This window comes from Paroedura picta, chromosome 9 (genome assembly GCF_049243985.1).
Source record: "Paroedura picta isolate Pp20150507F chromosome 9, Ppicta_v3.0, whole genome shotgun sequence".
NCBI lineage: Eukaryota > Metazoa > Chordata > Lepidosauria > Squamata > Gekkonidae > Paroedura > Paroedura picta.
The window spans coordinates 20,270,814-20,297,718 of record NC_135377.1 but is presented as its reverse complement, the minus strand read 5'-3'; the positions used below and the strand labels follow the sequence as shown (position 1 = coordinate 20,297,718).

At 43.5% G+C, this 26,905-nt stretch overlaps 2 protein-coding genes across 11 annotated transcripts in view; both read right to left on the bottom strand.

Annotated features, from left to right (window-relative positions):
• The window catches only part of RGS22 (regulator of G protein signaling 22), a 76,183-nt gene extending 67,713 nt beyond the window's left edge, over window positions 1-8,470 (bottom strand). Inside the window, exons 1-3 of the mRNA XM_077351811.1 lie at window positions 7,626-8,470; window positions 4,687-4,715; window positions 2,923-2,985 (exon numbers count right to left, since the gene is read on the bottom strand). Coding sequence (XP_077207926.1) covers window positions 2,923-2,985; window positions 4,687-4,715; window positions 7,626-7,650 — 117 coding nt within the window. The 5' untranslated portion in view covers window positions 7,651-8,470. The remainder of the gene's footprint in view (window positions 1-2,922; window positions 2,986-4,686; window positions 4,716-7,625) is intronic.
• Window positions 8,471-14,251: 5,781 nt separating this feature from the next.
• Window positions 14,252-25,888, bottom strand: FBXO43 (F-box protein 43). Of its 10 annotated transcripts, none has more exons than XM_077351804.1 (8): window positions 25,776-25,888; window positions 24,982-25,056; window positions 22,574-22,645; window positions 19,609-19,747; window positions 17,194-18,719; window positions 16,582-16,684; window positions 15,503-15,688; window positions 14,252-14,743 (listed from the first exon to the last, which is right to left on the bottom strand). In XM_077351804.1, exons 5-8 carry the CDS (start codon window positions 18,693-18,695, stop codon window positions 14,495-14,497), a joined length of 2,040 nt encoding a protein of 679 aa, XP_077207919.1. In that variant the 5' UTR covers window positions 18,696-18,719; window positions 19,609-19,747; window positions 22,574-22,645; window positions 24,982-25,056; window positions 25,776-25,888; the 3' UTR covers window positions 14,252-14,494. The 10 variants fall into 10 exon arrangements, with proteins under 10 accessions (XP_077207919.1, XP_077207914.1, XP_077207915.1 ...); XM_077351799.1 differs by lacking the exon at window positions 25,776-25,888 and adding an exon at window positions 25,203-25,558; XM_077351800.1 differs by lacking the exon at window positions 25,776-25,888 and adding an exon at window positions 25,270-25,558.
• Window positions 25,889-26,905: the final 1,017 nt, after the last annotated feature.

The following is a 26,905-nucleotide window of genomic DNA, read 5'->3' as shown; positions in this document are numbered from 1 at the left end:
GACTAGTCAAGTAGCAGAGACCAACAAGATTTTGGGAGTGTAAACGTTTGAGAACGAACGCTCCCATCACTGGGGAGAGGCGTCCCTAATTATACCTTTTGCATCTAGAGCATAAGGCTGTATTTTTTCTAATTTTTCCAAAATTCAGTGCTTTCTTTCTAAACTTGCCAGATCTTCAATACATGCGTATTCCTTTTCAGCAATGACAATAACCCTACTTAATGAAACACTGAATGGTGACTAATTGTATGATTTCTGCCAATAAGACTTGCAGCATGTTCTGATCCATTCCTAACATATCATGCTTCACTAAGGCAGGATATTTGAGTGTAACACATGCTGACAGAGTACTCCTTTTAACTTAATACATGCATGGTTCACATACTCTTAATACTGATGTTTTCCTTGATTTGGAAAAAAAAAATCACCGCGGCTTTAGCAACATGTTCAAATTTAAACAAGTATGGAATGAACTTCTAATTCCAAATCACTGAACCCTTGCTAGCTTATATGAACATGCAAATGAAGCACGTAAATTCCAAAATCTGGAACTATTTGGACAGACACCAGAAAAGCTCAGCTCTATGATATTTACACAGAAAAGTAACCAAGGATAACATTAATTAATCACTGGTATCTATTTTTAATTCAGCCCTAGCCATGGAGCTCTAGGACCCATTTTCCAATAGGCATTCCAATTAGCTAAATTGAAAACATCTGGCTCCTTTGAAGCAGTAAAACAGATGCCAATAACAATGTTTTAAATATAAATTGTATTGTCATTTTGAATGCTTGACCACCAGTCATTTACAAGGTATATACAGGCATGGAATGGAAACCAATGACAATAGTCCAGAGTGATTAGTCACATTAATGAAAGGCACATGCTGCAGGCCAACTGGCTTCTGTGTGTAGGTCACCCTTCTAAATTGGGCTCCAGACATAAAAAACAAGGCATGGTGGGGCAGTAGAGGAAAGGTCACATCCAGCATCCCACAGCAGCACACATAGGCTGATGAACAAATGATTGGAGCAACTGATCTGATTCCAAATTTGAGACCTGGGGCAGGGAAATGAATCAAAAAGAGCAATCCCAAATAAGTCTGTTCAGGATCTTACTCAACAGGACAATCCCAAGAAATGCAAGAGTTGAGTCCAATAGCAAACTTGAGACCAACAAGTTGTATCTGACAAAGGAAGCTTTGATACTCGAACGCTTACACCCTGAAAATCTTTTTGTGAATCTTTCTCTTCTACTGCAGATGGACAAAGCTATCGACTTGAAACAACTCCAAGAAAAACTTATCTGTAACTTCTGTTCAACCGCGTATTCTGTGCAGACACATACTGGGACTGCGCCTGTGCAGGCCAGCCATGGACAAGATTCTGGAGCTGATACACAATGACGTTTCCCACCCAAACCATCATGTGCTGCCCCCGTTTCCCACAGTTCCTGCCAGGCCGCCAAGAACAAAATGCACTGCTACAGGATGACCATGTGAGATGTCACAGCAGTGTAGGAGGGAGAGAATGTGTGTCTGCACAGAAGACATTGATGAACAACTGTGTAACTCTGTTTTCGCTTGACATCCAGAGTATGATGGGCCTTCATGACCTTAGAACCTGTGCTAGGTGAAAGTAACCACCTGTGGAAGGAACTCTAAACTGGGGTGAAATACAACCTTCTCATTAAAAATCTTCTGGGGTGCAGGGGAGGGTCTACCTTTACCTCTGCTAATTCACGCATTCTCCTGGCCGAGGTACCTGTTCCCACAAAAATCACTTTTCTGGAGAGCAAGGCCAGGGGGCACAAAGCTCAGATGAGGTGTGTATTAACTGAGCCAGCATGAACGAGAGAGACCACTGTGGAACAATGTGAGGAAGAGTGGGAAACACACTGAGCAGGCCCTTAAGAAAACACTGGAACAGCTTATGGGCAAATAAAGAAAGAACCCCTTACAGCCTCATGATATACCAAAATGGCTGCTAGGTAAACACAGCCAATCCCCTACAGAGTAGGGAAAGCAGGTATTCTAATACTAAAGGATAAAGGGTAGCCGTGTTGGTCCGAAGCAGCAGAACAAATTTTGCAGCCAGTAGCAACTTAAAGGTGCTACTGGACTTAAAATTCGTTATAATGTTAAATGTCTGGTACTAACTGAACATCACTGGGAAGAGAAGAGGGGAAGACCCCGGTGCTGCTGCTTTCGGTGGCATTCCGGAGGCTTCCATAACGCCTCAGTGTACGCAAGCTAAATTGAGTTCTATAAATCAAAAGAGAAACAGTCTTTCCTTCATGTTTCCTGCAGTCGGTAACCTCCAGTCACAGGCTACTCTTTAATTTAACCTCTTGCCCACATACCGATGCATACACCTGGGTCCTGTTCCTAGGCAACAGCAGCACAAGGACAAACAAAAAATAAAAGGCCAAAATTGTAATAGTGTTTTTAACAGAGGTGTCACATTCTTACTGAATAACTTGTACAAGTGGCCACAAACTGGAAAGAGAAAATGTTCGCATGACTGCAGTGGTGCTGGGGAGAGAAAATTCTCCTGAGAAAATCAAATTATGATGAGATCAGGATTTCTCAACAGACACTTCATTTTGGGGCTTTGGCGTGGAGTTCCGCATTATTCTCTCAGCCTAAAAATCATCGGGGGCTTCCGTATGAGATAATTCTCCTCACACAATCAACACTGGATTTTTGTTTTGTGCGCGTTTCAAGGGCAAATGCCTGAGATTTGTGGCTTTGTATCCACAGTGACATGGAGGCAAACTGAAGCGGCTGTACAAACAATCTATTCTGCTTTGTTAAAGGTTACAGTTGTTATCATCTTAACCCATACAATCTTGCAAATCGAGTTTATTTTCTTAAACTTCAGAATAAGCATTGGAGAAAGAGTTTGAATCAAAATACTCACTGGGAGGCTCAAGAATTCGTTAAAGAAGTCTACAAGGATGTCATCGGTTGCTAGGTACTCCTCCTGGTTAAAAAACACACAAAGCCATGTCATGAGGTTGAATAAGAATACTGCTTTTTCAGAATTGTTGTTGTTGTTATGTGCGAAGTCGTGTCCGACCTATCGCGACCCCATGGACAATGATCCTCCAGGCCTTCCTGTCCTCTACCATTTCCCGGAGTCCATTTAAGTTTGCATTTTTCAGAATAAGGGTTGCCAAACTGACGCATTCCTCTATTGTAAGCTGTCAATTATACCCGCCAAAAAATAGAGTTCCAAAACATGGTCCACAAAATGGCATCTTTTGCTGGTTTGCCTGATTTGGCAATTAAATGTCACCATGCTGTGAAATATGTTTGTTGCTAAAGATGAACTTGGTGGAATTGCTTATGCAAAGCGTGTCTCATGGCTTAAGTGCCACTCAGCGCTTAATACCCACTCAGGGTGGCTGTCCCGCCCGTGAGTGCCTCGTCCTCCAACCAGCTTGCCTGTCTGTCCAGCGGCCAGCCAATCACCTTTCATCCCCCACCCCTGACCACCCCTTCCTCCTTCCCTCTGAGGCTTGGAGGCTGCAGATCCCTGTCATGTGAGAGCTGCCCCTGCCGGTGAATTCCCTAAAAACTGCCTGCAACCTTTCCAGGCCCTGGGGGGAGGGGGAGGCTGTCTGCAGAGTTCTTCCACTCCACCCCCCTAATCTAGTGCCCATTGTTTTCCTGAATGCAACGGGCTTGGCCCCTAGAAATAATAATAATAATGTGGTGAAGGGGAGGCAAAAAAAATTCACCTTTTCATCAGTAATCAACCTGGAATAACTAAATTGCCCAGTTAGAGAAGACAATTTAGCTTTCAGTTCTTTTGCATTTATATATCTGAAAATCATGGGTTTCTTTGGAAATTAAAGGATGCAGAACATTACCAGCTGGAAGGCAAGCTACTGAGGCAATAAACATAAGTCAGAGGAGGAAATCTTGAATTGCAGGGAAGGAGACAGTTCTTGAATTGCAGGGAAGGAGACAGTTCTTGGAATCTCAGTTTAGGATATATGTTACCTTGGCAGCAGCTGAAATCTCACGCTCCACTTCTCTTTCCTATTGCTTCAAACTTATCTATGTTTCTTTCCTCTCCTTGAGAGGAATGCCCCCAAAGTTTTATGATTAATTGATCTGGCCCTTTTGTTGATATACCATCCAGTATATTCTGGATCAGCACTGGCAGTGCCTACAGGGAGCTCAGCTCAGCTCTTTGCAGCTGAGGTAGTTCATCAACAAAGCGGGTGAACCGCAGTTTCATAAATCATTCAGTGTATTCTTTTCTGAGCCCTGAACTGTGTCTGAGAAAGCAATGTTTTTTGAAAGTGATCTGCGCTATTGTTCTCTGCTAGTGGGGCAAAGGAGGGGGCAACACAGTTTTTGTGTGGTATTTGTTCACACTTGGTCCCTCGTGAGACCACCAATGCCTTGCAAAGATGCAGAAGCTAGTGAGTTCTTATCACGATTAAACAATGCAAAGATACAAACAATCCCTTTCAATTTTGGGGCCTGTCTAGTTCATATCCTCTTTGTGAAATAAGCCTTTATTTTAAAAGTGAAAAATTAAAAACAGTAGGTTTTTTTAATGAAGAAGAAATTAGATGGCAGTCACATGATTACCAGTTATACTGATTAAAGAAAGTGTTCAGTGATTGCCTACTTCTTCTGAACACAAGGGGGGAAACAGGTTACTTACAAACTCGTTTTCTCTGATACAGGGAGGCACTGGAACAGACACACACAAAAAACATGAACAATTATTCAGCTATTTCCCAGCCATTATATATTTTACCAGCAACATTACATATTTCAAAATAATGCATAGTTACAAAAATGCAAAAACGTTACACACACATACACCCCGCCCCACCCCAGAATTCCTGTTTTATTTATGCTAAATTAGAGAATGAGCAGAATTTCATTGAGAAAGACATTCCAAGGTAAAAGTGCCACCGTTAAAGCTCTTCCTAAGATGTTTTGTTTCCTATGTCGGCTCCCTACTATGGCATATTAGGACCAAATACAACTGTTTATTAATCCTATTTATGAATTGGTTTATAGTATATAATTTTAAAAAGCTGTTTTAATGTCACCTACATTGAATGAATGTCTGGCTTTGAGTATAATGCCAGTAATTCAGTTCAGGCGTAACACGGAATCATGTTAGTTTAGGATACCAAGATTCAGGTCACAGACAATCATTCACATCCTGGTTTGCCTTGACAAATGGTTTGATCACTTTTGTCCTACTCCTCAGGAGACCTGACTGGCTTTCTGGCTTGCATTGTGAGGAGGACAGCATTGGACATGCTGTAACAAGGCAGAATGAAGCCAAGATAATATAAATACAGGTATCTTGGCTTCATTCTGCCTTGGTACAATCTCTATTGCTGTCCTTCTCACAATGCAGGCCAGGAAGCCATATTTCTATTTATTTATTTATATATCTAACATAAAACGACAGTAGATCAATAAACTTCAAGCCACAGATCCCGGTTTGGAGTACCCTGACTGACTGTAGTTAATGTGGGCTCCTGGATTCAAACAATGACACTAAACATAACGAGTAGCATTAAGCCATGGTGTCATGTGATGCAAGCCTCTATCTTTCAGACTTAGTTTTCCATTTGTGAAGTCAGAAGCGACATAACTAAAGTCTGTTGCAAAGCAGAACAAAATAAGCGTTTTGCTCAGTGGTAAACAGGAGCAAATGTCATGTATATCAGGGGTAGTCAACCTGTGGTCCTCCAGATGTTCGTGGACTACAATTCCCATGAGCCCCTGCCAGCAAATGCTGGCAGGGGCTCATGGGAATTGTAGTCCATGAACATCTGGAGGACCACAGGTTGACTACCCCTAGTGTATATGATCCATGAGAAGAAACGAGGGCTGGGCCAAGGCAAAACGAGGAGAAAGCAACAAATGGCATAAAAGGAAACGACTCTTCAAGGGTTGAACAACCACGACAATTCGCTTTTAGATACTTTTTAGATGCCTTCCCTTATGATACTTAATGAAGCTGCAAAACGGGTAGGGGTGATTCAACTGCTAAAGATTCTTTTCATGATTCGGCACAAAATAAAGGGCACTGAAATGTGGAGTGGATTGTGACATATAACTCCACTTCTTTCAATGATCTAGGAAGAGGGAGTGGCTGAATGTCTGCTTTGCATGCAGGGGATTCCAGGTAGACGATCCGAGGATCTCCAATCAAAAGGTTTAGGTACGAGGTGAAAGACCTCAGCCTGCCAGAACAGGCAATAGTGTGATCCATGAATTTAAAACATGGTGTTTTCCCTATGGAACCTCACACCCATTTACAAGTGATCCTCTTAATGTGATAATATGTGCAATCAGGTCTGCTCCAAGTTGCCATTTCTAAGAAGGAAACAGGCTGCTCCCTTCCAACATCCAATACACAGATACACTCTCCATGATTCATCTTTCAAGTAACTTCTGGGGGTTCTGCACTGACTCAACAGTTTGTGCTTAATCACCAAAGAGAGACATGGTTGGCCTGAAGCGTACCTAGAATTCAGGCCCACTCCCAAAAAATGTGGGAGTTGCTTGTGGTTACTTGATGAGCTGAACATTCTGTCCAAACTCTCTTTTATTATTATTTCACATTTTCAAAGTCTGGTTCATCCTGGGCCCAGCCTGCGAATCAGGCCATCTCAGCCTCCTCTTCTTACTAGACTGATCCACACACTTGGTATTTAATTGCTAAAGGTGAAACACATTTTGAAACACCACTTAAATGCTGCATGCAACAAGTACTACGTTTACAAGCTATATATATAATATTTATATATAAACATGTCCTCTTATTTATAATGCAAAAGAAAAAAAAAGCATACACAAAAATATATTTCCAATTAATGAGCATTAGGACATGTGACCTTACCCCAAATACCTTTTAGTCTCTGGCACTATTTGTGCACAGGTGGAAACCTTGTTAATGAGGCACTGAAAGGAGAACAGAGCCCACCTGAACTCAAAACGTCTATTTTAACCAATGTGAGTTTGACCTCAGCGGGATACAGTAGGGTGGAATCCATTCTCCAAAGCGGTCACTTTTGATCTCCGGCTAGTTTGGAGATGTGTTGCAATCCTGGGAGATTGCCAGGGACCCCCTGCAGACTGGCCAGGAATAGTTAAGGACTAGGTCAGAGGTAGTCAAACCAGCCCTCCAGATGTCCATGGACTACAATTCCCATGAGCCCCTGCCAGCATTCGCTGGCAGGGGCTCATGGGAATTGTGGTCCATGGACATCTTGAGGGCCGCAGTTTGACTACCCCTGGACTAGGTGGACAGCAACCCTGGCTGGGTAAAAAGCCACAGTCCTCTGCTAGTGTCAGATGGGAAACATTCCCACGTACACCCGCCCCGAGTTCCAGAATGGAGGAAAACAAAACGTGGGTCCGATGGCACCTTGCAGACCAACCAAGATTTATTCAAGGCGTGAGCTTTCCCGTGCATCTTGGTTGGTCTGCGAGGTGCCATGGGACTCCAATTTGGGCTCAAGCCTACCCGCCTGGAGGACAGGGCTCGCTCCCGGAGAGAGAGAGGGCGGTGGGGGGCTGCGGGGGCGGGGCGGGCGAGCCTCCTGGTCCCTCCGCCGGGCGCGTACCTACCGGTGGTCAGCCTCTTTTCCCGCATGGCGAGGAGCAAGAGGAGGAGCAGGAGGAGGAGGAGGAGGAGGAGGGCGCGCGCTGGAGTCCCGCGGCGTCCGCGATTGCCCGGGGCTTCGAATCAGCGCGTCCCCCCGCGAGCGCCGAGTTAGAGGCGCATTTCCCGCTGCGCGGCGCAAGGCAGCTGCCTCCCTCGGGACCCGGCCAGAGAGGCGGCCAATGTTCTTTTGAGCCAAACCCCAAGCCCGCGAGCGGGCTTTGGCGCGCACGGACGCCCGGGGACTTGGCGCGGGTCAGTTTTGTGTGGTCTCACAGCAGAGCAGGGTTGCTAGGGAGCCGCTGCAGACGATGCGCGAGTGCAGGCTCGCCTGACTCCAGGAGGAACGCGCATTTGTCTTCGGCTCGGCCGTCGCCGACGGGGTGGGGGGGTGGGGGGTGTCTCTCGGCTTGGCTGGAAAATTGCTGGGCGCGCAAAGACCCAAAAACAACAGCTGAGTTAACCGGTGAAGAATCCCCCTCCTTGAAAAGCGCTATAGGCGCCGATAACCCGGCGAGCGAGGCTTGGCGGCTCCTTCAGCCTCTAGGCGGCGCCAGAGGGCTCTCCTCGGTTGGCCAAGGCGGCGGCGCCCTCTATCGGGCGGAGCGGTTTCCCGTGGCGGGGATCGTCTGAACCGGCTCGGCGCGCTTCACGACCTGGGTTGAGCCGTCCTGGGGGGCGGCGGCGGCGGGCATCGGCGTGGGGGGCATCGGCGAGTTCCCACTGGGGCTTGGTTCGCGCTTCTTGCTGCTCTCCCCGCGGCCGGGCGGGCTGGATTTTATGTCTGCCCCGGGAGCGGGCCGGTTCAAGCCCTTCAATTACAGGCAGGCGCTATTGTGATGCGCCCCAAGTAACAGTGGCGGCTAAGGCGGCCTTGGCGACCAGGCTGTGGGGGCCAGGCTCATCTGGAAGCAACGTGGCCCCCTCCCCGGTGTCGATGGACAGATAGAGAGATTCCAGTGGGTGGGCGTGTGGGTTTGAAGCAGCAGGACAAAGTCGTGGAAATCGCCATGATGATGCATCTGAGGAAGGGTGCACAGGAAAGCGCCTACCTTGAATGAACCCTTGCGGGTCTGAAAGGGGCCGCTGGACTCTACCTTTGTCCTGCCTTTGGGCAGAGTTGAACTAGATTCAAAATATAAATATAATAAATAAATACATAAAAGTCTTAAAGGTGCTACTGGCCTCTGATTTTATAGTTTCCAAAGAGTTTGGGCTGGGAAGTTAACTTTATGGGTTGGAGCAGCTGCTCCTCTTTAAAAACAAGATTAAATCTAACCAGTGTGGCAAAGCTCTTTCTGCTCTGAGGATGAATCTAGCGAGCGGTCACTACCCCAGCCTTGCTGACCCAAATGTGAGCGAGTTGGTGTGCCTCAGGAGTTCTGTGACAAAAACATGTACAAAACGGCCACACTTATGCTTTGAGACACCTCTTTTCTGGACAGAAATTAAATTCACACGAGAGAGTCACAGCCTGGGTTTCTGCTGAGACTCCAGAAATCCTGTTGAGAACAGCAGAGAGCAAGAACACTTGGGGTCTTCAGATTTTCCTTCAGGGTATTTAAAGTCTTTCTGTATTCAGAGCAGACATTCTGAAACAGAATCCTTATGCCCAGGAATTGTTCACCTAAGATCTTGCATCTCTTCCTAGAGAGGTGAAAGACAGGTTAAATGTTTTTCCTCTTTAAAAATATAGTGAAATAAACCCAGATTTCTCTGTTGCCGTTCTTAGTCAAATGAAACACGTTTTCAATATTAAATATATAGCTGGCAGGGAAGACAAGCATGAAGAGTTTTACGTTAAGTCCCAAATGTTCTGCATAGGCTGGCTCCAGATCCTAAGAGTAAAAAAATGCATTTGTCCAAGGATAGGCCAAGTAGATTTTGAAGATGAAGCCATAGTGGCCCCTAGTGGTGAAACCCAGTATACGTCAATGAACAAGGCCAACAGCAAAGCCGTGGATGTCAAATACTGCAGGAATGGAAAGATGGTTGTGCTTCTGCTCCAGACCCTCATGCATGCTTCTCAGCATAGAGCTCCCCTGTGAACAAATGCCCTCAATTTCTCACCAGATCGTCTGGCAGCAGCTTAAAGTACTCAGGGGGAGAGAGTGAGCGTTGAGTTGTCTGGTTTGTATCACTTTGGTCTGTATGGCATAGATTCTCTTGTAGTTAATTGCATTCTAGTCAGGGAATAGCACAAGCAATTGGAACCAAGAGGTTTCCATGCTGTGACGGAGTGTTTTTGGAGAGGATTTTCTCTGGCATGCTCCCTCTGCATCCCAAAGCTCTGGCATCCACTATTAATTTTATCATAATCTATTTTAACATACCTAGTGTTAAGGTAACAGTCTTCTTTTTGTATGCATTTTGTAATCACTGGAACGGACTTCGTGCGTAAAACATGCTGTCATCCTGAATAAACATCTATGCCCTTCCAGATTTTCTGTTTGTGGGAGACACAGGGTTGAGGCTGACTCCCATGTCAACTTTCACAGTAAATCAGAAGCAGGCAGAATACAATCTGTAAAGCAATCCAGCTTCCCCCACCCAGATCTTCCCCCCAAAACTGCCTTCTGGGAAAGTTGCCATAGACCAAGCAGCAGGAGAGAGCTGTTCAGTGAGGGGGAGGAGTAGGGAGACTCTTGGCTGAAGCAACCTTTTCACCATTGAGAAACCCCTGAAACATTCTTCAGGCTTCGAGAAACCCCGGATCTGATGTCAGCTGCCACCAGATGTGACATCACACTGTCACACACACCCCCACGCCCAACTCCAGAAATGGTCCAGCTGCCTACCCCGCTGGGCTGGGGACAGGGCTAGGGCAGGTATCTATTGCTCCACCACGCCTGCCACTCCCACCCCAAAATGCAGTTAAAAGGATTTTTATGACCAGAGCCCTTCCCCTTTCTTCCCCCTCCAGGCCCATCATTGGCCATTTTGGGAGGGGGGATGGGCTGACATAAGCATGCATGGTCATATCACCCGATAACATTTAATTTTAAAATATATTAAAAATTAATTAACTCCCACCAAATCAGGGAAACCCTTTGGGGGTCATCGAGAAGCCCCTGGGTACCGTGAAACCCCTGTTGAGAAAGCCTGGTTTAATACATCAATGCCTCTGGAAGGCGAGAGTGAGAAGCTACCTCCTTCCAGGGTAGAATCAGAGTTCAACAAGCACAGCGTTCTTCAGCCTCCTGCCACTTCAAGTCTTGTTTTAGTTACTTCCCCTAATGGGGACTCAAAGCAGCCTACATCATTCTTCCATTTTACCCTCACAACAACCCTGTGAGGCTGCTTAGGCTGAGTGAACGTGACAAGCTTGTAATCTTGATGTTTTCTGAGATTGTAATCTTGAGCCTCTTGTGGCACAGAGTGGTAAGGCAGCCGACATGTAGTCTGAAGCTCTGCCCATGAGACTGGGAGTTCAATCCCAGCAACCAGCTCAAGGTTGACTCAGCCTTCCATCCTTCCGAGGTCGGTAAAATGAGTATCCAGCTTGCTGGGGAGGTAAACGGTAATGACTGGGGAAGGCACTGGCAAACCACTCCGTATTGAGTCTGCCATGAAAACGCTAGAGGGCGTCACCCCAAGGGTCAGACATGACCCGGTGCTTGCACATGGGATACCTTTACCTTTAATCTTGATGTGGGGAAAATGTGTAAAAGACATTTCTGGGAAGTAAGCTCTCCATTCAAATGGTAATCCACTTTATTTTTTCTGAGGTGAGTTCTGACTCATGAAAGCTGATATTAGAATAAATGTTACTAGTCTTTAAAATTGACTTGTGAGATGGCTTGAAGGTCATTGCACATATTAAAGGGCAGCAAAACCCAAGTATGCCTCCAAGAACATAATCCACTGGGAGCTATGGTGTTTCCCGATGTGAGTAGGGGTGTGACATGTATACTCCACAAAACACATGCTTGAAAACGTATTTGGTGCAGTCCAAACTAAGTAGTACATATTCAGAGGGAATGATGAGTCACAGTGCATAAAACCAAAAGAACTAGCAAACCTCCGGCAAAAAGGACAACTGAAATGTGTAGTTTTCTAGAATTCATCATGGGCTGTTTTACTAACAAACTGAGAACCTTAGAATTTTGTTTAATAGTGTGTTCAAGCTTCTGATAATCTGTTCCACCTTATATATTTCTGGTAAGGCCTTGGAGGAGGAACGTGTCTCATGGCTTAAGTGCCACTCAGCGCTCAACACCCACTCAGGACGGCTGTCCCACCCCTGACTGCCTCCTCCTCCAACTGCCTTGCCTGTCTGTCCAACGACCAGCCAATTGCTTTCCATCCCCCACTCCTGACCACCCCTGACCACCCCCTCCTCCTTCCACTTCCCTCCGAGGCTCAGAGGCTGCAGATCCCTCCTGCATGAGAGCTGACCCTGCTCGTGAGTTCCCTGCCTGGGGACCTCCAGCCTTTCCAGGTCCTGGGAGGAGGGAGAGGCCATCTGCAATGTTTTAGTAGTTAGCCTTCTTGTGAATGCTGTCTTCTCCCTTTGTTACCCACATTCTGTTTTCTATGTTATGCCTTAAACAGGTAGTTCAGTTTTTTGCATTGTGTCCTGTCCTGTGATTATACTCCTACTGCACTGTTAATAATAAACAGCTTCACCCCCCCTCCCCTGCAGCCTGGCCACAATTATGGTGGTGTCTTGGAGCTGCTCAGAGCACCTCCCCGTCAAAACTACCTCCAGCTCTGCTGTTTATTCTATCATCATATTCTATAATATGCTTAATTTGCTTAACTTAATATGCTTCATTTTTTAGAAAAAGAAATTGATGATTGCTCTTTCACATTTGATTTCCTTTAATTCCCCCCTCTTACACAAAAATACCTTGAATAAATTCATTGGAACATCTAGTATCTAGAAGCCTGACTAGCATACTGCTGGAATAAAGCCAACCTGACAAGGAGTTCTTCAATAGCGTTGCCACATTCTGTCATTTAGAGTTACAAGCCATCCCGAAGGAGTGCCATACTAGAAGCAGATATAATTTATGACTTGGACAGTCTTCTGTGAGCTCTCCTGTTCCTGTAGGCTAAAAAGGGATTAGAAAGTATTGAACCCTTTCAGCTTCCTGCATCTTAAACAGATCAAGGATGTTGACAGCTGCTCTACAAGGCAAATTCAATAAAACAACAAAAAAGTATGAAGTATTCTGGATTTTTCCACACAGCTGGGATACCAGAATTACATTCTGTGGAGAATTCTTAGCTTCGCAGGAAGCAAAAAGAAAACTCTAAGTAAAACGTGAGATAAAACCCCTTACATGTTTTAGAAGTTTTTCCTTTCAATGAGAAGTCTCAGGCGCTACTAGAAGGCACATCCTACAGCAACACGGCTGAAGCTAAGCATTTTGGGGTCAGCTTAAGCCCTTGACAGGAGACCTTTTGAAAGTCTTGTGCATGCTGCCTTGAGAAAGGTTGAATATAAATAAAAGCTTTTAAAAATGTTGTGCTGATCTATTCTACTTGCTGCTTTTTCTCAACAAATTAAAATGTGCAAATGGTAAGTAGTATTTTTTTGGAGAGGTGCAGACAATCAAAAGAAAACAAAACCATTCAAGTTCCTGGAATGCACATTAGACTCCCATAGTACAGCAGCATCCAATATAAAGCTTGATTGTGACATATCAATACATCTTCATCTGTAGAAAAGCAACATGGTCAAGGTGGGGCCCTCTGATCAAGCCTAGTGACACTGAAGGAAACTAAAGCCTGAAAATAACATTCTCTTCTTTTTATGATAAAAGGTTATCGTGCAAATAATTCACTTAAGGAAAATCTACTTCTAGTGTATTGAAAGTGCACTATCCAATGTGTGCGGAATGAGTAAGAGTTAGAGCCTATCAGATTTGGAGTTATGGTTCAGTGGTAAGACAAGCCTTGCTTGCAGACCATCCCAGGTTCCGTCCTTGGTATTTCCACTTAAAGATTCTCTGGTAGGATCTCTTCCCAAGACCCCAGAGATCTATTGCCAGTTAGACCGTTTATGCCCTGGAGGTTTCATGCTGGGCTGCAGGCTGGAGTTTTAGTTGTGGCTTCTTGCTCCCACATGGGGGAGCATTTGGCCTGGTGCACCTCGTCCACCCCCGCTCTGTGCTCCTGACAGGGGGGTGGGGCAGTGAGGGTCCCAGTGCATAAACAGAGAGGAAAAAACACATGATCTAGTGATCTGACTCATAGAGTTGGAAGGGGCCACACAGGCCATCTAGTCCAACCCCCTGCTCAACGCAGGATCAGCCCGAAGCATCAGCCCTAAGCATCCTAAAGCACTCATCACAAGGCAGTCTTCACTGCATAATCAAATCCAGTTATTTGTTACTAAGATCATTTGTTAGACAACTTGATAAGCAATGAAGAATTATATTGTGTTTATTCTGTGTTGTTTATCTTAGGGTAGTTTTCAGATTCCTGTATTTGATCTACTGAAGCAGTCATTTGAATGACACAATATGCATTACTGTTAAAATAAGGTTTAAATATTTTTAAAGTATTACAAGGTATCACAACATCTTTGCCAGTGTAATTAAAAGTCCCAAACAAGATTGGAAGACAAAGAAAACTGTATTGAAAGTACTTTATTGAAATATCACTGAGTGCATCTAGCAAAGTGACAAACACAAGGCAAAGTTTAAAATTTTTTCACTTTTTTCAAAAATGTATCAAAAGTTATTTAGGATATTTATATGGGAAATTATCTGCTTGATTTATGGGCACAATAACTTAATACTTTCAAAATGCATAATTTTTAAAATGCTATCATACAGCTTTGGGAATAAGGATAGGAGAATACGTTCCATTGATTCCAATATGTTTAGAGACGTTTTAAATTTCTTTTGCTTTTGGCACTTCCTGGCAGAGCATCTTTTCTGTTTTTCCATTTAGCAAATGAATTGTAGCAATCTTTTGATCCATGGAAAGCGCACAAACATGAAATGCAGAAGTCAAATGCACAGTCTTCTCGGCTACAGAGTCCACGTTTCTTTAATGGTTGGTATTTAGCTGGACACTGACATCTAGGACAGGGCTTTAAAGCTTCATCATTCAAAAGACTCTTAGCAACCTATAGCAGAAGAACAGACAATAGGATCTGGCCATACAGAAGAAGAGTTGGTTTTTATACCCAGCTTTTCAATACCCAAAGGAGTCTCAAAGCGGCTTACAATCACCTTCCTCTCCCCACAACAGACACTCCATGAGGTAGGTGGGACTGAGAAAGCTCTGACAGAACTGCTCTGTGAGAACAGCACTATCAGGACTGTGACTAGCCCAAGGTCACCCAGGTGGATACATGCGGAGGAGTGGAGAATCAATCCCGGCTCTCCAGATTAGAGGCTGCCACTCTTAACCACTATGCTACACAAACATTTTGTAGGGTTTCCTCCTCAATTTCATATTATACTTTCTAGAGATTTGTGAGGGAATTAACATAATACATTTTTACAATAAAAATGAATGAGTTGGATCTTGACAATAGGCAATTTCCACCCATTCTCTCCTTCTGCTTCATGCCCTTTCTCAAAGTCCCTTGTTACCCAGGAGCATCATTTTTATCGGTAGGAGAGGGGAGGCAAGAAAATGCCCTTCCATTAATGGAATACTTAGTCTGGGTCCAGCCCAGTAAGAAGGAATAATCAAAACATTTGTATTTGCAGAAGAAATAAAAGCAAGAGGCAACTATTGGACAGTGGGGGGAGTCTATCACTCTCCCGTAAGACATACTACTATCCTTATTTATATTGCAATAAAATTAATTGCCCAATATTTGTTCGCAGTGCTTTACAACTTCCTCTGTTGTAAGTTGTTGGATGTAGATTCCTACCTTTACATATGCTTCTTGCTTACTAGTAGATTGATGAAGAGGACTGCATCCCATGGGTGTCAGAATCTCAAGCCAAGTGGACTCCATCTGTAATACTGCAGACTTTGCTTGAGCCTGGACTGGTCTTAGTGCAAATCTAGCCATCATAAGCCTTGTGGCAGCATCTTCAGCATCTGGCATGCATCCCTGTTAAGTTGCCAATGTCAGAAGTTACTTTATTTCAAACATCTACTTAAGGTTCAGTGTCCTATTTTATGTCAGCCATGTTATTTAAACTTTCTACTTAAATCCTCCCCTCATCCAGAAAATCTATAGTGAGATCACATAAGCAGTGACAAGAATGCATCCATTTGCCATGGAACCACAAAACAATGTGGAAGATTTTTGAGGAGATTCTACCTTGCATTCCATATGTTTTTTTTCCTATTAGAGCAAATAGCAACACAAGGAAGGAGAGCAATAGTCTTCAGAAAAACAGTATATGGGGATATTTTTTTCAACAAAAACGCTAGCCCTAATGAACCCCCATCCCCATAGCTGCTATTAATAGAAATGTTAAGAGTTGCAGATCTGTGTTTGGATTTCCTGCCATCGTAGCCTGAATCTGATCCAGAACAGTGTCCGGGCCTTTGAGTGCTTCACAGTACTCTGTCAAGTATGTGCTGACCAAATATTCATTTAAGGCTGCATATTACAGGAGTTCAGTGCAGGTCATTTCAGGGAGGTTTGCCTGAAGTTATTGATTTTCAGGATATTATAGAGGGAGTTCTCAGTGAGAAGGACCCTCAAGAAGACATGTGGAAGACTTCTACAGCGAAAAAAATGAGACAAATATGTGTGTGGCATGTGGCAAGTAAAAGAAACTGAAGGGACATGACCTGCCAGATGGTTAGATTGCACCAAAAACAATTTTAGCATGAACTTGAATATGGGTGGACTCTCAAGATGGTATGTTTCAATCAGTAGACATATATAGAGACAAATTTATTATTTGATGGAAGCTTTCCATTGTAAATCTGGAGCTTTATTCCTGCTGTTCAGAACAGCACTCAATTAATTGCCCAGGCAGGGTTTGTTACCTTAGCTTCTGTTCTCAACTGCTTTATGTATAGCTTCCTTCGCTGATTTGCATGCTTATCTTGTACAACAATTTCTCGCCAGTTTTTGCTTACTTCCCACATACTGAAATAAAGAACGACTGTCAGACACTATTTAGACATAATACCAAAGTTCAAGGGATGGGACTGCTTTGGCTCCAGCTGTACTGGCCACACCACCAATAGCAGCAATCCTGGACTTGATATTTCTGTAACATTAGACCCCATGCTTTGGAGCTGCTAAGCAGCAAAGCATGTGAGTCTAAACATACTAAAAGCATCCATTTTGAATGATGCCTACCATCTGCCAGGATAGACACCAATATTTATGAGTGTTTTAAGAGCCAGCTCTAGCAGTTTCTCATACAAACGTTGACGTACCACCTTTTTCAATTTATATGACAAACAAATGAAACAATATTATTGTCATAGTTACTGGCCAAATTCCCAAACATTACTTATATGAGTTTGGAGAATATCAATTTAAAAAAATTAGGTCGAGAAAAGCAATGTATTAAGTTTCAATTTGTTTATACCAACGGGGGGTGGGGGGTGAGATATCTAAGGACTATGTATAATGTAGTTTTCTCTTACCTGCATAGGCCTTCTGCAGTCATGATACCTAAAATCATACCAAGAACATGTTTTAAGTCTCTTTCTTTTAATTCTGTTAATATATCTAGTTTTTCGAGGCCCATTTTCTTGCCAATAAGCCTAGCAACAATACACTTCAGAACAGAAATGTCATTTCCATCTATGTTCCTAGACAGGTCATTTTTCTTTGTACTTTTACTTCTACTTTGCGTAAAGACCTCGTGAATCATTTGCAAAGCAGGGGTTCTTGTTAGATCTCCCAGATTCAAAACCATGTGTTTGTCTTCCTCGTTAAAAAACAATTTACTGTCTTCATTGATAGAATCATCTGTTTCCTGCTTGCATTTTGGATTAGCAAGAGCAATAGAATAGTCCTCTTCTTTTTCCGATTGTGAGCCACATTCTGAAAGAGTTGATAGTCTTCTTGAACGCTGCAGCTTTCTTATTCTTACCTTTCTTCTAGAGTTCAAAACAGGTGATTCGTGATGTTTTTGAAGTAGTTCTTGGAAAGATCCTTCCTGATCTGTCATGGAATCTTCTGATTTATCTAAGCCAAGTGAACTACAGCTGCTACTATCAGAAGTTAAGAGGCCCAAGTCTTTAGCTGGGGAAGTGTTTATCTCAGATGTATTAAAGTGAAAGCCTTCTATAAGCCTATTAATGGGTGTGACAAATCCATCCACGTTGATCTCAGACAATGCACATTTAGGAGTCCTAAGTAACTCTGAGTAAGAGCTTTGAAAGTTAAAACTGGTAAGAGCACTGTCAGCAAAGCTACTAGGTGTGTTTGCAGCAAAAGAGTTTGTGGAAGATTTAGGCTGGATTGGAGATAAACAGGCTGGTTCTGACAGTGGGCTGCCCTGAGAGTTTGAATCGTCTATTGTGGAAGTCCTCTGCTGTGAAAATACATGCCTTAGTTTCTGACAACTAGGAGACGGATCCGCAATTTTTAAAGTACTGGTTGCCAAGGGCTTGTAGTTTGTCAGCCTTGGTGAATCCAAGGCACATTTTGAAACTCTTTCATCAAAACTAAGGAAGTGAGGTGCAGATATTTTTTTCTGGCTGCTCCCCAAACAAGCTTGTCTCTCAGACCATCCCACGGCACCAACAGAAGCGGCTTTAGACACAAGCAGTCTTCTGCGGAGTGACAAGTCTTTTTTAGCAACTTTGGGTGTTTCAACGAAGTCTGTACGTGCATCGGCATCCCTTCTTTCTGATAAAAAGATAACATTTTCATGTTCAGCAGGAGATAATACTGAAGTGCATGAACTAGAATGTGAGTATTTTGAATGCTCAGGTAGGCCTCTTTCACTCTGTTCTCCCTTATGTTCTACACTGGAATAATTAAAGCTGGGGTCTTTTAATGATTCATTGTATCCACTGTCATGAAATATGGAAGGGGAGGAAGACTCTTTAAAGCTGCAATATCTTGTACTGTTGCCAGGAGAGATCAATCTGCCTCTTTTAAGAATATTAGAGAGAACCGAGTGACTTTCTGACATCTTGTGTGTGGAGCCTGTTACGTTCTGTAAAATAAAGACAGCATTTTATGTTAGAAATGAATGTCTTTTTTTTTTTACTTTTGGAACCCAGTATCCTTTGATAAACAAAACTACTATACAAGTTTATAAAGATTATTTCAGAATTTAGCATTCTTATCTTACCTTCCCTTGTGACTCAAGGAGCTTACAAATAACAATTTAAGGCATTTAAAATCCAGTCCCCAATACCCCCTGTACTCACCACTGTTTAACCAGTTCTTAAACTAATGTTATATACTTTTCATAAAGGTGCATGGTAGAAACTTAACCATGTTCCTAACAAGATGTCACTCTGGTTACACCTCACCATCAGGGAAGTGAACTTCTCAGTTTCCAGGGGGGGAGGGGGAGGACGGGCTGAACTTGGTCCAGGTCCATATTCAGAAGTCTATATTAAATTATTTCAGTATGAAATTATTTATATTTCCAAAAGACATATGCCATCAACAATTAATCATATGGTTTTAAATATACAATTTTAAAACACAAACTTCATCAGGAGTTTGGGGGTCATCTTCAACACCTCCCTTAGAGTGGAGCAGCATTTCTCAACTTTATCCAGGCCCATCTTTGGCCATTTTGGGAGGGGGAGATAGGTCAACATGGTCATATATGTTCATATCACTCGATAAAGGTTTAACAAATTTTTAAAATATATTAAAAATTAATTAACTCCCACCCATTCCGGAAACCCTTCCAGGGCTGTCATGAAACCCTGGTTGAGAAAGCCTGCAGTGGAGGCTCAGATCACAAAGTTAGTGCACCAGGCGTTTTTCCATCTTTGCCAGGCAAAGCTACTAGCCCCCCTTCTGACCCAAGAAAAACTAGCCACAGTCATCCATGCAATGGTCATCTCCAAATTAGATTACTGTACCTCGCTCTAGGCAGCCTAGCCTTAGCCTTGACTTGTAAACAGCAGCTGGTCCTTACTAGGACACCTTGGAGGGCCCATATACGACCAACCCTCCAACAGCTGCTTTGGTTGCCAGTTGAAGTCCGGATCAAGTTTTAGCCTGGATTGGAGATAAACAGGCTGGTTTTGACAATAGGCTGATTAGGCCATACGCTGGCCTGAATATATGGGAGCATTTTTTTTTTGCAGTCAAAGTAGAGTCAAAAACAGCAGAATCACCTCCCTTTCCATATTTAAGGAACCAGCTTTATCTCACTCCTTCCATAGGAAAAAAATGGCTAAAGATAAATATGCCTGTCTCTTTCATTTCTTTTTCTCTAATGCTGCAAGCCCTAGGCTACCAAAATCACGTTAACTTTCACCATTTGAGTTGCAGACCTCTGCCCGCCTGCAAACACACATTGCTAAAGACAGAAATATTCCCATTTCCTCCATTTTCTCTAAAACTGCAAGCCTCACAATATCAAAATCACCTTAACCTCCAGGACTTATCCACTTGGATGATCCACAGGTTGAGAGTAGGGGCTTTTAGCAGAACTTCCCAAAGACCCAAGGAATGAAAAGTGGAATTGGAAACCTTTGTGCAAGTGGAGCAGATGAGACGGCAGTTTTGACTGGCAGAACAGCACAAAAGACTTTTAAAGACCTAAGGTCTAGGAATTCAAGGTGAGTCCAGGATGAGAATCTATGGATTTCATGGCTCTGAGTTAAGGAGGGAGGAGTTTCCCAGAAAGATACAAAGGAGATTGCATGCATGTAGGGTGGACAAAAGGACTGGTAGGGTGGAGGCTTCCCCCATGCCTGGACCAGGCTGGTAAGGAGACATTCAGGGAAGGTCATCTGGCTGATAGATAGTAATTAGATTTTGCACCAGAAAGACTTGCGTTTGCTGATGAAATTACCTTGATAGAGCAAGGTAGGTGCTTGGCTTTGCAAGCCCCTGTGGCAATATGTAAGCATGCAAATGTCAGTGAACCAGTCCTATCAGTGAACCAGTCCATTCTCCCCGCCCAAGGATTTGGCCACTCATTAGCATAGCCAAAAGACAATCCTGACCTCACCTTCTCCAATACAAGGCATTGCTATCTCCTAACATGGCTGCCAAGGCTAATTTAGCCAGAATGGAATCAGGGCAGACAGCATATCCCAAGGTAGGAAGGGGATCTTTGGTAACATTCCCGCATACCCATAGCTAAAGATAAAATGGAGATGGGACTATTTCTTTCTCTAAGGCAGGGCCAGCAGGACACAGGAATAATGCAATTATTAGTATCCCATCTGTGAAGGCAAACCATCATTCTCTTGATACATTACTTAGATAGGGTCAGAGAGGGTAGCCTGCAGTAGAACTGCCTAGTTTTCAGTCCAGTAGCACCTTACAGATCATCAAGATTTTTGGGGAGCAAGATTTTGAGAGTCAATGATTCCTTCATCAGATATCAACAAAGGAGACTTTGACTCATGAAAGCTAATACCCCCAAAATCTTGTTGGTCTTTAAAGGTGCTAATGGACTCAAATCTAGCTGTATTTACACCAGAGTTTGTGTTGCAGGCTACAGGAACGACATTCTTCAGTCCAGCCACTGAGGCCTCCTAATTGCTAGATGGATTGATCTTTCCCTTCCTTCTTCTATGGTTTATCTTTCTATTGTTTCTTTACAGATAGTATTATCCACTGAAGGACACCTCCATCTCCTCCTCTAACCAAACAAAACCAGCCTATTGCCTCCTATCCACTTGTTAAGTTGCCAGAAAGACAAACAAGACTGACTGAACTTGAGAACCTGACAGCCCAATTAACTTAATGATGCTACCTGACACCAAGGCAGGGAGAACATTGCTCCTGCTGGGAAATCCCAGACAACCTGACAGTCCAAGGAAGAGGGCTTTGAGCCCTGCTGCCTCCGCCAGTTTACACCTTTGCATGCATATGCCAACCAGATCCACAACTGCTCAGCTTCAACAAGACTGTTGTCTGAAACCATATCCTACTTCAGACCAGTGATCTTAAACTTTTCCAAACCTGTTTAAGGATCCATCTTTCACTGTCCTCCCAATGGCATGAGATCTACCAAGCTGTAAATTACATGTCAGGTAGAAGAGCTGGACCCCACTGGAGAGGGTGTATGTGCTAGTTCACGAAGAACTGGAATATCCATTGAGTTATTTTATGCTCCCAACTAGTTAAGATCCATAATATAGTTTTCAAATTGTGATTCTATTAAATACAGCTTTACTTTCTGGGAGGGTTCTGTAACTACCAACATTCAAATCTCTGGATATTTACAGACTAATTGTATGCATAGTTGGCAAGAAATGTGCCCTATTTAGGATTAACTTTGAAATAAGCATGCATAAGATTGCAACCTGAGCCTTTAACTAAGCAAACTTGCTTAGTAATCATACATAACAATGTTTTCTCTCCAAGTAGGCAAAATCTGGCACTACAAAAAGCACATGAGGTGCATGACTAAAGATTTTTGATTATGCTCCTAGATTGGTTGAAGGTTCTATTTCATAACAAAAGTATACTTAAGATATTTATATCTCACTTTTAAATGGGGACCCAAAGACATGTACAACATCACTTTCCCTTTCACTGTATGAATTTCAAAACAGAAAACTTGCTTTAAAATAGTATTTCAAAATGATCTTTTTTTCCTGGGTAACTTAAATAAATCCTGCTTTAAGCTCGTTATCCAAAGGAAATTTTTACTTTAAAAGATATTGACTAGTTCCACATTGCACCTTGTTTTTGAAACTCCCACTCATCGTTTGCCATTCAATATTGGTGGATGGGTGGCAGTACTACTAACAACAGTTTTTTGGGAGAGAGGGGAAAATAGTCACATGATGCCACAGAATTAGTTAAACTGTTCTTTGAATCCTAGCCAGCATCTTTAATGAGTCCTAACTTTATATTTACCTTGGTGGATTTACAAGAAGACTGCAGTTAAATACGAAACATTCCACTACTGCGTGAACATTGCCCAAGATGCTGAGGGACAGAAACATACAACATACAAAAGTTAAGCATGTAAAGCTGCATTATTACTTTGAAACCTGAGATTATACTTCAGTGATGAGCACCGTCTTCCAGACTGGTTGCAGGTGCACAGAACCACAGAAAAAGGACAAGTTGGCAAAAATTCATTCCTATGTTTATTTTGAAGTTATATACTGCCTTTCTCCCAGGCATTCAGAGAGGGTTACATCAATTAGTCTGTAAATCTATATAAATCTAAATAAATAAATCTAAATAAATCTAAATATAAATAAATAAATGTAAAAACAACACAAAACAGCTTCATAAAAGAAACATTAAAAACAAAATTAAAAATAACTACCCCTACTAATAGGCTCAAGCTGCCCCCAAAGCTCTCCGGAGCCACTCAGTTTACATCATCACCAGCAAATCAGGACAGCAGAAGCCCTCCTCTTCGGGGAGACTGTTCCAGACACATGGGACAGCTAATAACAAAGCCTGAGTCTGGACTGTGTGAAAACATGTTTTACACAGTGGAAGAACTCACAGACATTGGTGAGTTGAATGGAGTGAACACATGGGAAGATGAAGGGTGATAGCCAAATATATGGGCCCCAAGTCCTGAAGAAGTTTAAAAGTGAGTACCAAGACATTGCATTGGACCAGGGAACTAATTTGCAACAAGGGATGGAACCTCAGAGTAGGAGTAATGAGCCTGTCATCTAGCTTCAGATAACAAACCAGCTACCACTTACTGCACCGGCTGCAGCTTCTGGATCATCCTCAAAGGAAACCCTACATAGAATATGTTACAGCAATCTAGTCCCATTTATGGAGTAATGTGGCTAGATTATATGTCTACAAACAAGGAACCAGTTTCCCACCTACATGTAACTGACAAAAAGCATTTTCTGCTGTCATTGACATCTTTTGTTCCAATTGGAGACCAGGACCCAGCAAGACGCCCAAACACTTAACACAGTCAGTGAAAGCTATACACCATCAGCAGTAGAATGAAAAAGCAGTGGCTCTTCCAGCCATCTGGATTGAACTTCATGACACCATGGCCCCTGCAGATTTCATTAAAGTAAGGGAGTTCACTCTCACCTCTGCCGCATCATGTTCTCTGCCCTATCATGTTTTGTATGGCAAGAGTTCATCATGTTTATGCAACCCCCTGTACATTATATCTTCCAATGAGGGCACAGAGATATGACTATTTTATATGAATTGGACAGGGGATTGAAAAGGAAGGAAAATTATACTTGCCTTTACCATATTTAATGAGCCTCTTTTGGCGCAGAGTGGTAAGGCAGCTGTCTGAAAGCTTTGCCCATGAGGTTGGGAGTTCAATCCCAGCAGCCGGCTCAAGGTTGACTCAGCCTTCCATCCTTCCAAGGTCGGTAAAATGAGTACCCAGCTTGCTGGGGGGTAAACGGTCACGACTGGGGAAGGCACTGGCAAACCACCCCGTATTGAGTCTGCCATGAAAACGCTAGAGGGCGTCACCCCAAGGGTCAGACATGACTCGGTGCTTGCACAGGGGATACCTTTACCTTTACCATATTTATATAAATCTATAGAACAAAGTTTGAGTCCAGTAGTACCCTTAATACCAACAACGTTTAATCCTGGGTATAAATTTTCATGTGCATGCAAACTTCTTCAGATCTATATTGTGTTCCTATTCAGATATCCACTTGAAATTCTAATTTCCTGGAGTACAGCAAATAACTGAATTATCTATCCTGAATAAAAGATAGAGCATCTTTTTAACTTTATAGTAAAGAAGAACTGTATAGCCATGGATTATATAGTAAGAGCACCAAGAAAAATAAGTTCTTTGCAAAACAGTAGATTTCAAAATCAAAATTGAAAATGATCACTTCTATAGATGTAACTGTGCCAAATTCCATTTCCCAGAATCCCTTGGAAAATAATCAGTATTTAATACAATCATCAGCCTTCCTGTCTTGTTTAAATAGACTTGTACACCAGAGTTTATTATACTAAGAGAAAACATACTAGGTCATGGGGTATTTTAAAAAATGGTAAAATTGCTTTACTATTTTTTTTTAAGGAGATGAACACCTTTAGGCATTGGCTATTTAAACTGTGCCTATTAAAACTGCTTACTCCAAAACCTTCCCTTTAACCCTTTTCCCTTTTAAACAAAGTCCCTTTGCTGGATTTGCTTTGTGCTAAGAATATAGTTCTCCCTCAACTTTTTTCAAGGCAGATATCTCAATTACTCCCCTCCAATTAGCATAGCCTGAGCTAGTGAGAGACAGAATGCTGGGCTACAGTTCTCTTCCCTCTGGAAGGGAGGTGTGACCCTACCTACTTACCTGTTGAAATTGAAGGCCAGGAGATGTTTCACATGAAGCTTTCCATACAGCTAAAGTCAAAATGCCCCTTTTAACCTAGAGGGTCGGGATAAAATGCAGGGAGGGGAGGAGACATCCAAGATTTAAGAAGCCCAGCAACATACCTTACATTAGAGTATCATTTAGCTAGCATGGAGAACATCGTCAAAAGAATGCTCCAATACAATCAACTCGTCTCTTACTTATTCAACGAAACCCCATTCTTAGGGGGCTGGACTTAACCAGCCCTTGAGGAGTTCAGTCAGTCACCTGGCTTGAAATATCCTCTTGCAAGGGAGGGGAGAGACAGAGAGATGGAAACAGATTGCCCCCAGTCGGGGAGTAAATTTGCGTCAGAGAAGCAAATTAAAAAAAAAAGGGGGTGGGGTGGGGGAATGACTGTCAGCCCACCCCCCAAACTGACGAGAGCTGAGGCGAGCTCTGGGCGAAGGGGAGAACAGCGGCCGCCGCCTCAGCCCCAGAGCGTTGCCCGAGTGCGGAGGGAGAGCCGCCTCCCCCTGGCCAAGCCGCGGCTGTCCGCGTGCGCCGGCTGGGAGGTTTCCCTCGCTCGGTTTTGAACTACCCGCCTTTCCCAACTGCTGCGGCTTCGCCTCCTCCCCCTTCGGCCCGGCTCCCTGGGAGAGGAGGCCGGGGCAACGCCACGCGCACCAACAGAGCCCGGGAGGAGGAGGAGGAGGAGACGCGGCGGGTGCGGAGCCGCTCAAGCAGCTCTTTGTAGAGCTCTCTGCTGCGGGGCTTCCTCGTCTCGAGCAAACCTCTTGTCATTTGGGGTGTGAAGTCGAAGGCCAACTTTTCTTCTGGTCATTTCCGAGCGCACGCTTCCCCTCGCGACCCCGCTTCGCTTCAGCCGGCCACCGCCCTCCCCCGCCCCCCCGGCTTTCTGGTCATCTCCTCAGGTTGTTTCCAAGGCGGGTGACAGAGAGGACTCCATTTCTTCCCTCCTTTTTTTGGAGGGCGGTTTACAGTATGTGTCAGAATGAATGTAGAGTCCAGGGGCACCTTTAAGAGCAACAAGGTTTTATTCAAGTTAGGAGCTTTCATGTGCATGCACATTTCCTCAGGTACAATTTTGTATCTGAGGGAGTGTGTGTGCACACAAAAGCTCCTGCCTTGAATAAAACTTTGTTGGTCTTAAAGGTGCCACAGGTCTCTACATTTGTTCTGTTCTGCTTCAGACCAACATGGCCCCAATCTGTCAGTGTGTCAGTTCCACCGAAAGTGAGGCTGTCACCCTGATTCTATAATTGATAATGTTGTAGTGGGCTAGAATCCCTGCTCCACCCAGTGATGGGGGAATTATATATGTCACCTGAAGAGGTGTACCTGCACACAAAAGCTTATATCCAGAATTAAACTTTGCTGGTCTTAAAGATCCCCACTGGACAAAAACCCTGGCCCACAGGGCTATCTGCCTGAAACTACTCTGCCAGTACAGAGAACTGGTGAGTCAGTACCAGGATGCCCCTGCTTAAAGATTTTTGCCCTGTCTGTAACTTAGGTTGTTTAGTATCTTCAGTTGGGTCTCATAATACTGACTAATCCTTTAATACTGTTGTCAAATAAGGATTTAGGTACAGAAAGGCCTTGTGATCCTATCATATGTGGCATTTCAGTTATTTCAAAGCATTTATGACTGGAATAAACCCACATTAGAACTGCACAATTAGTTTTTGGCTGTTGTATTGCTATCAGTACATGGCATGATTAAAGACTTATGCCACCCAAGTCTATGCATGTCTGTTCACTTTGTTCAATGGGACTTATTCTCAGTTAAGTGTGCGCATGGATACTGTCAAGAATTACTACTTAACCTAGTACATTGTTATCCCATCCTTCCCATATGAAGCTCAGGTAGACTGCTTGGATTTTATGCTCACAACAGTCC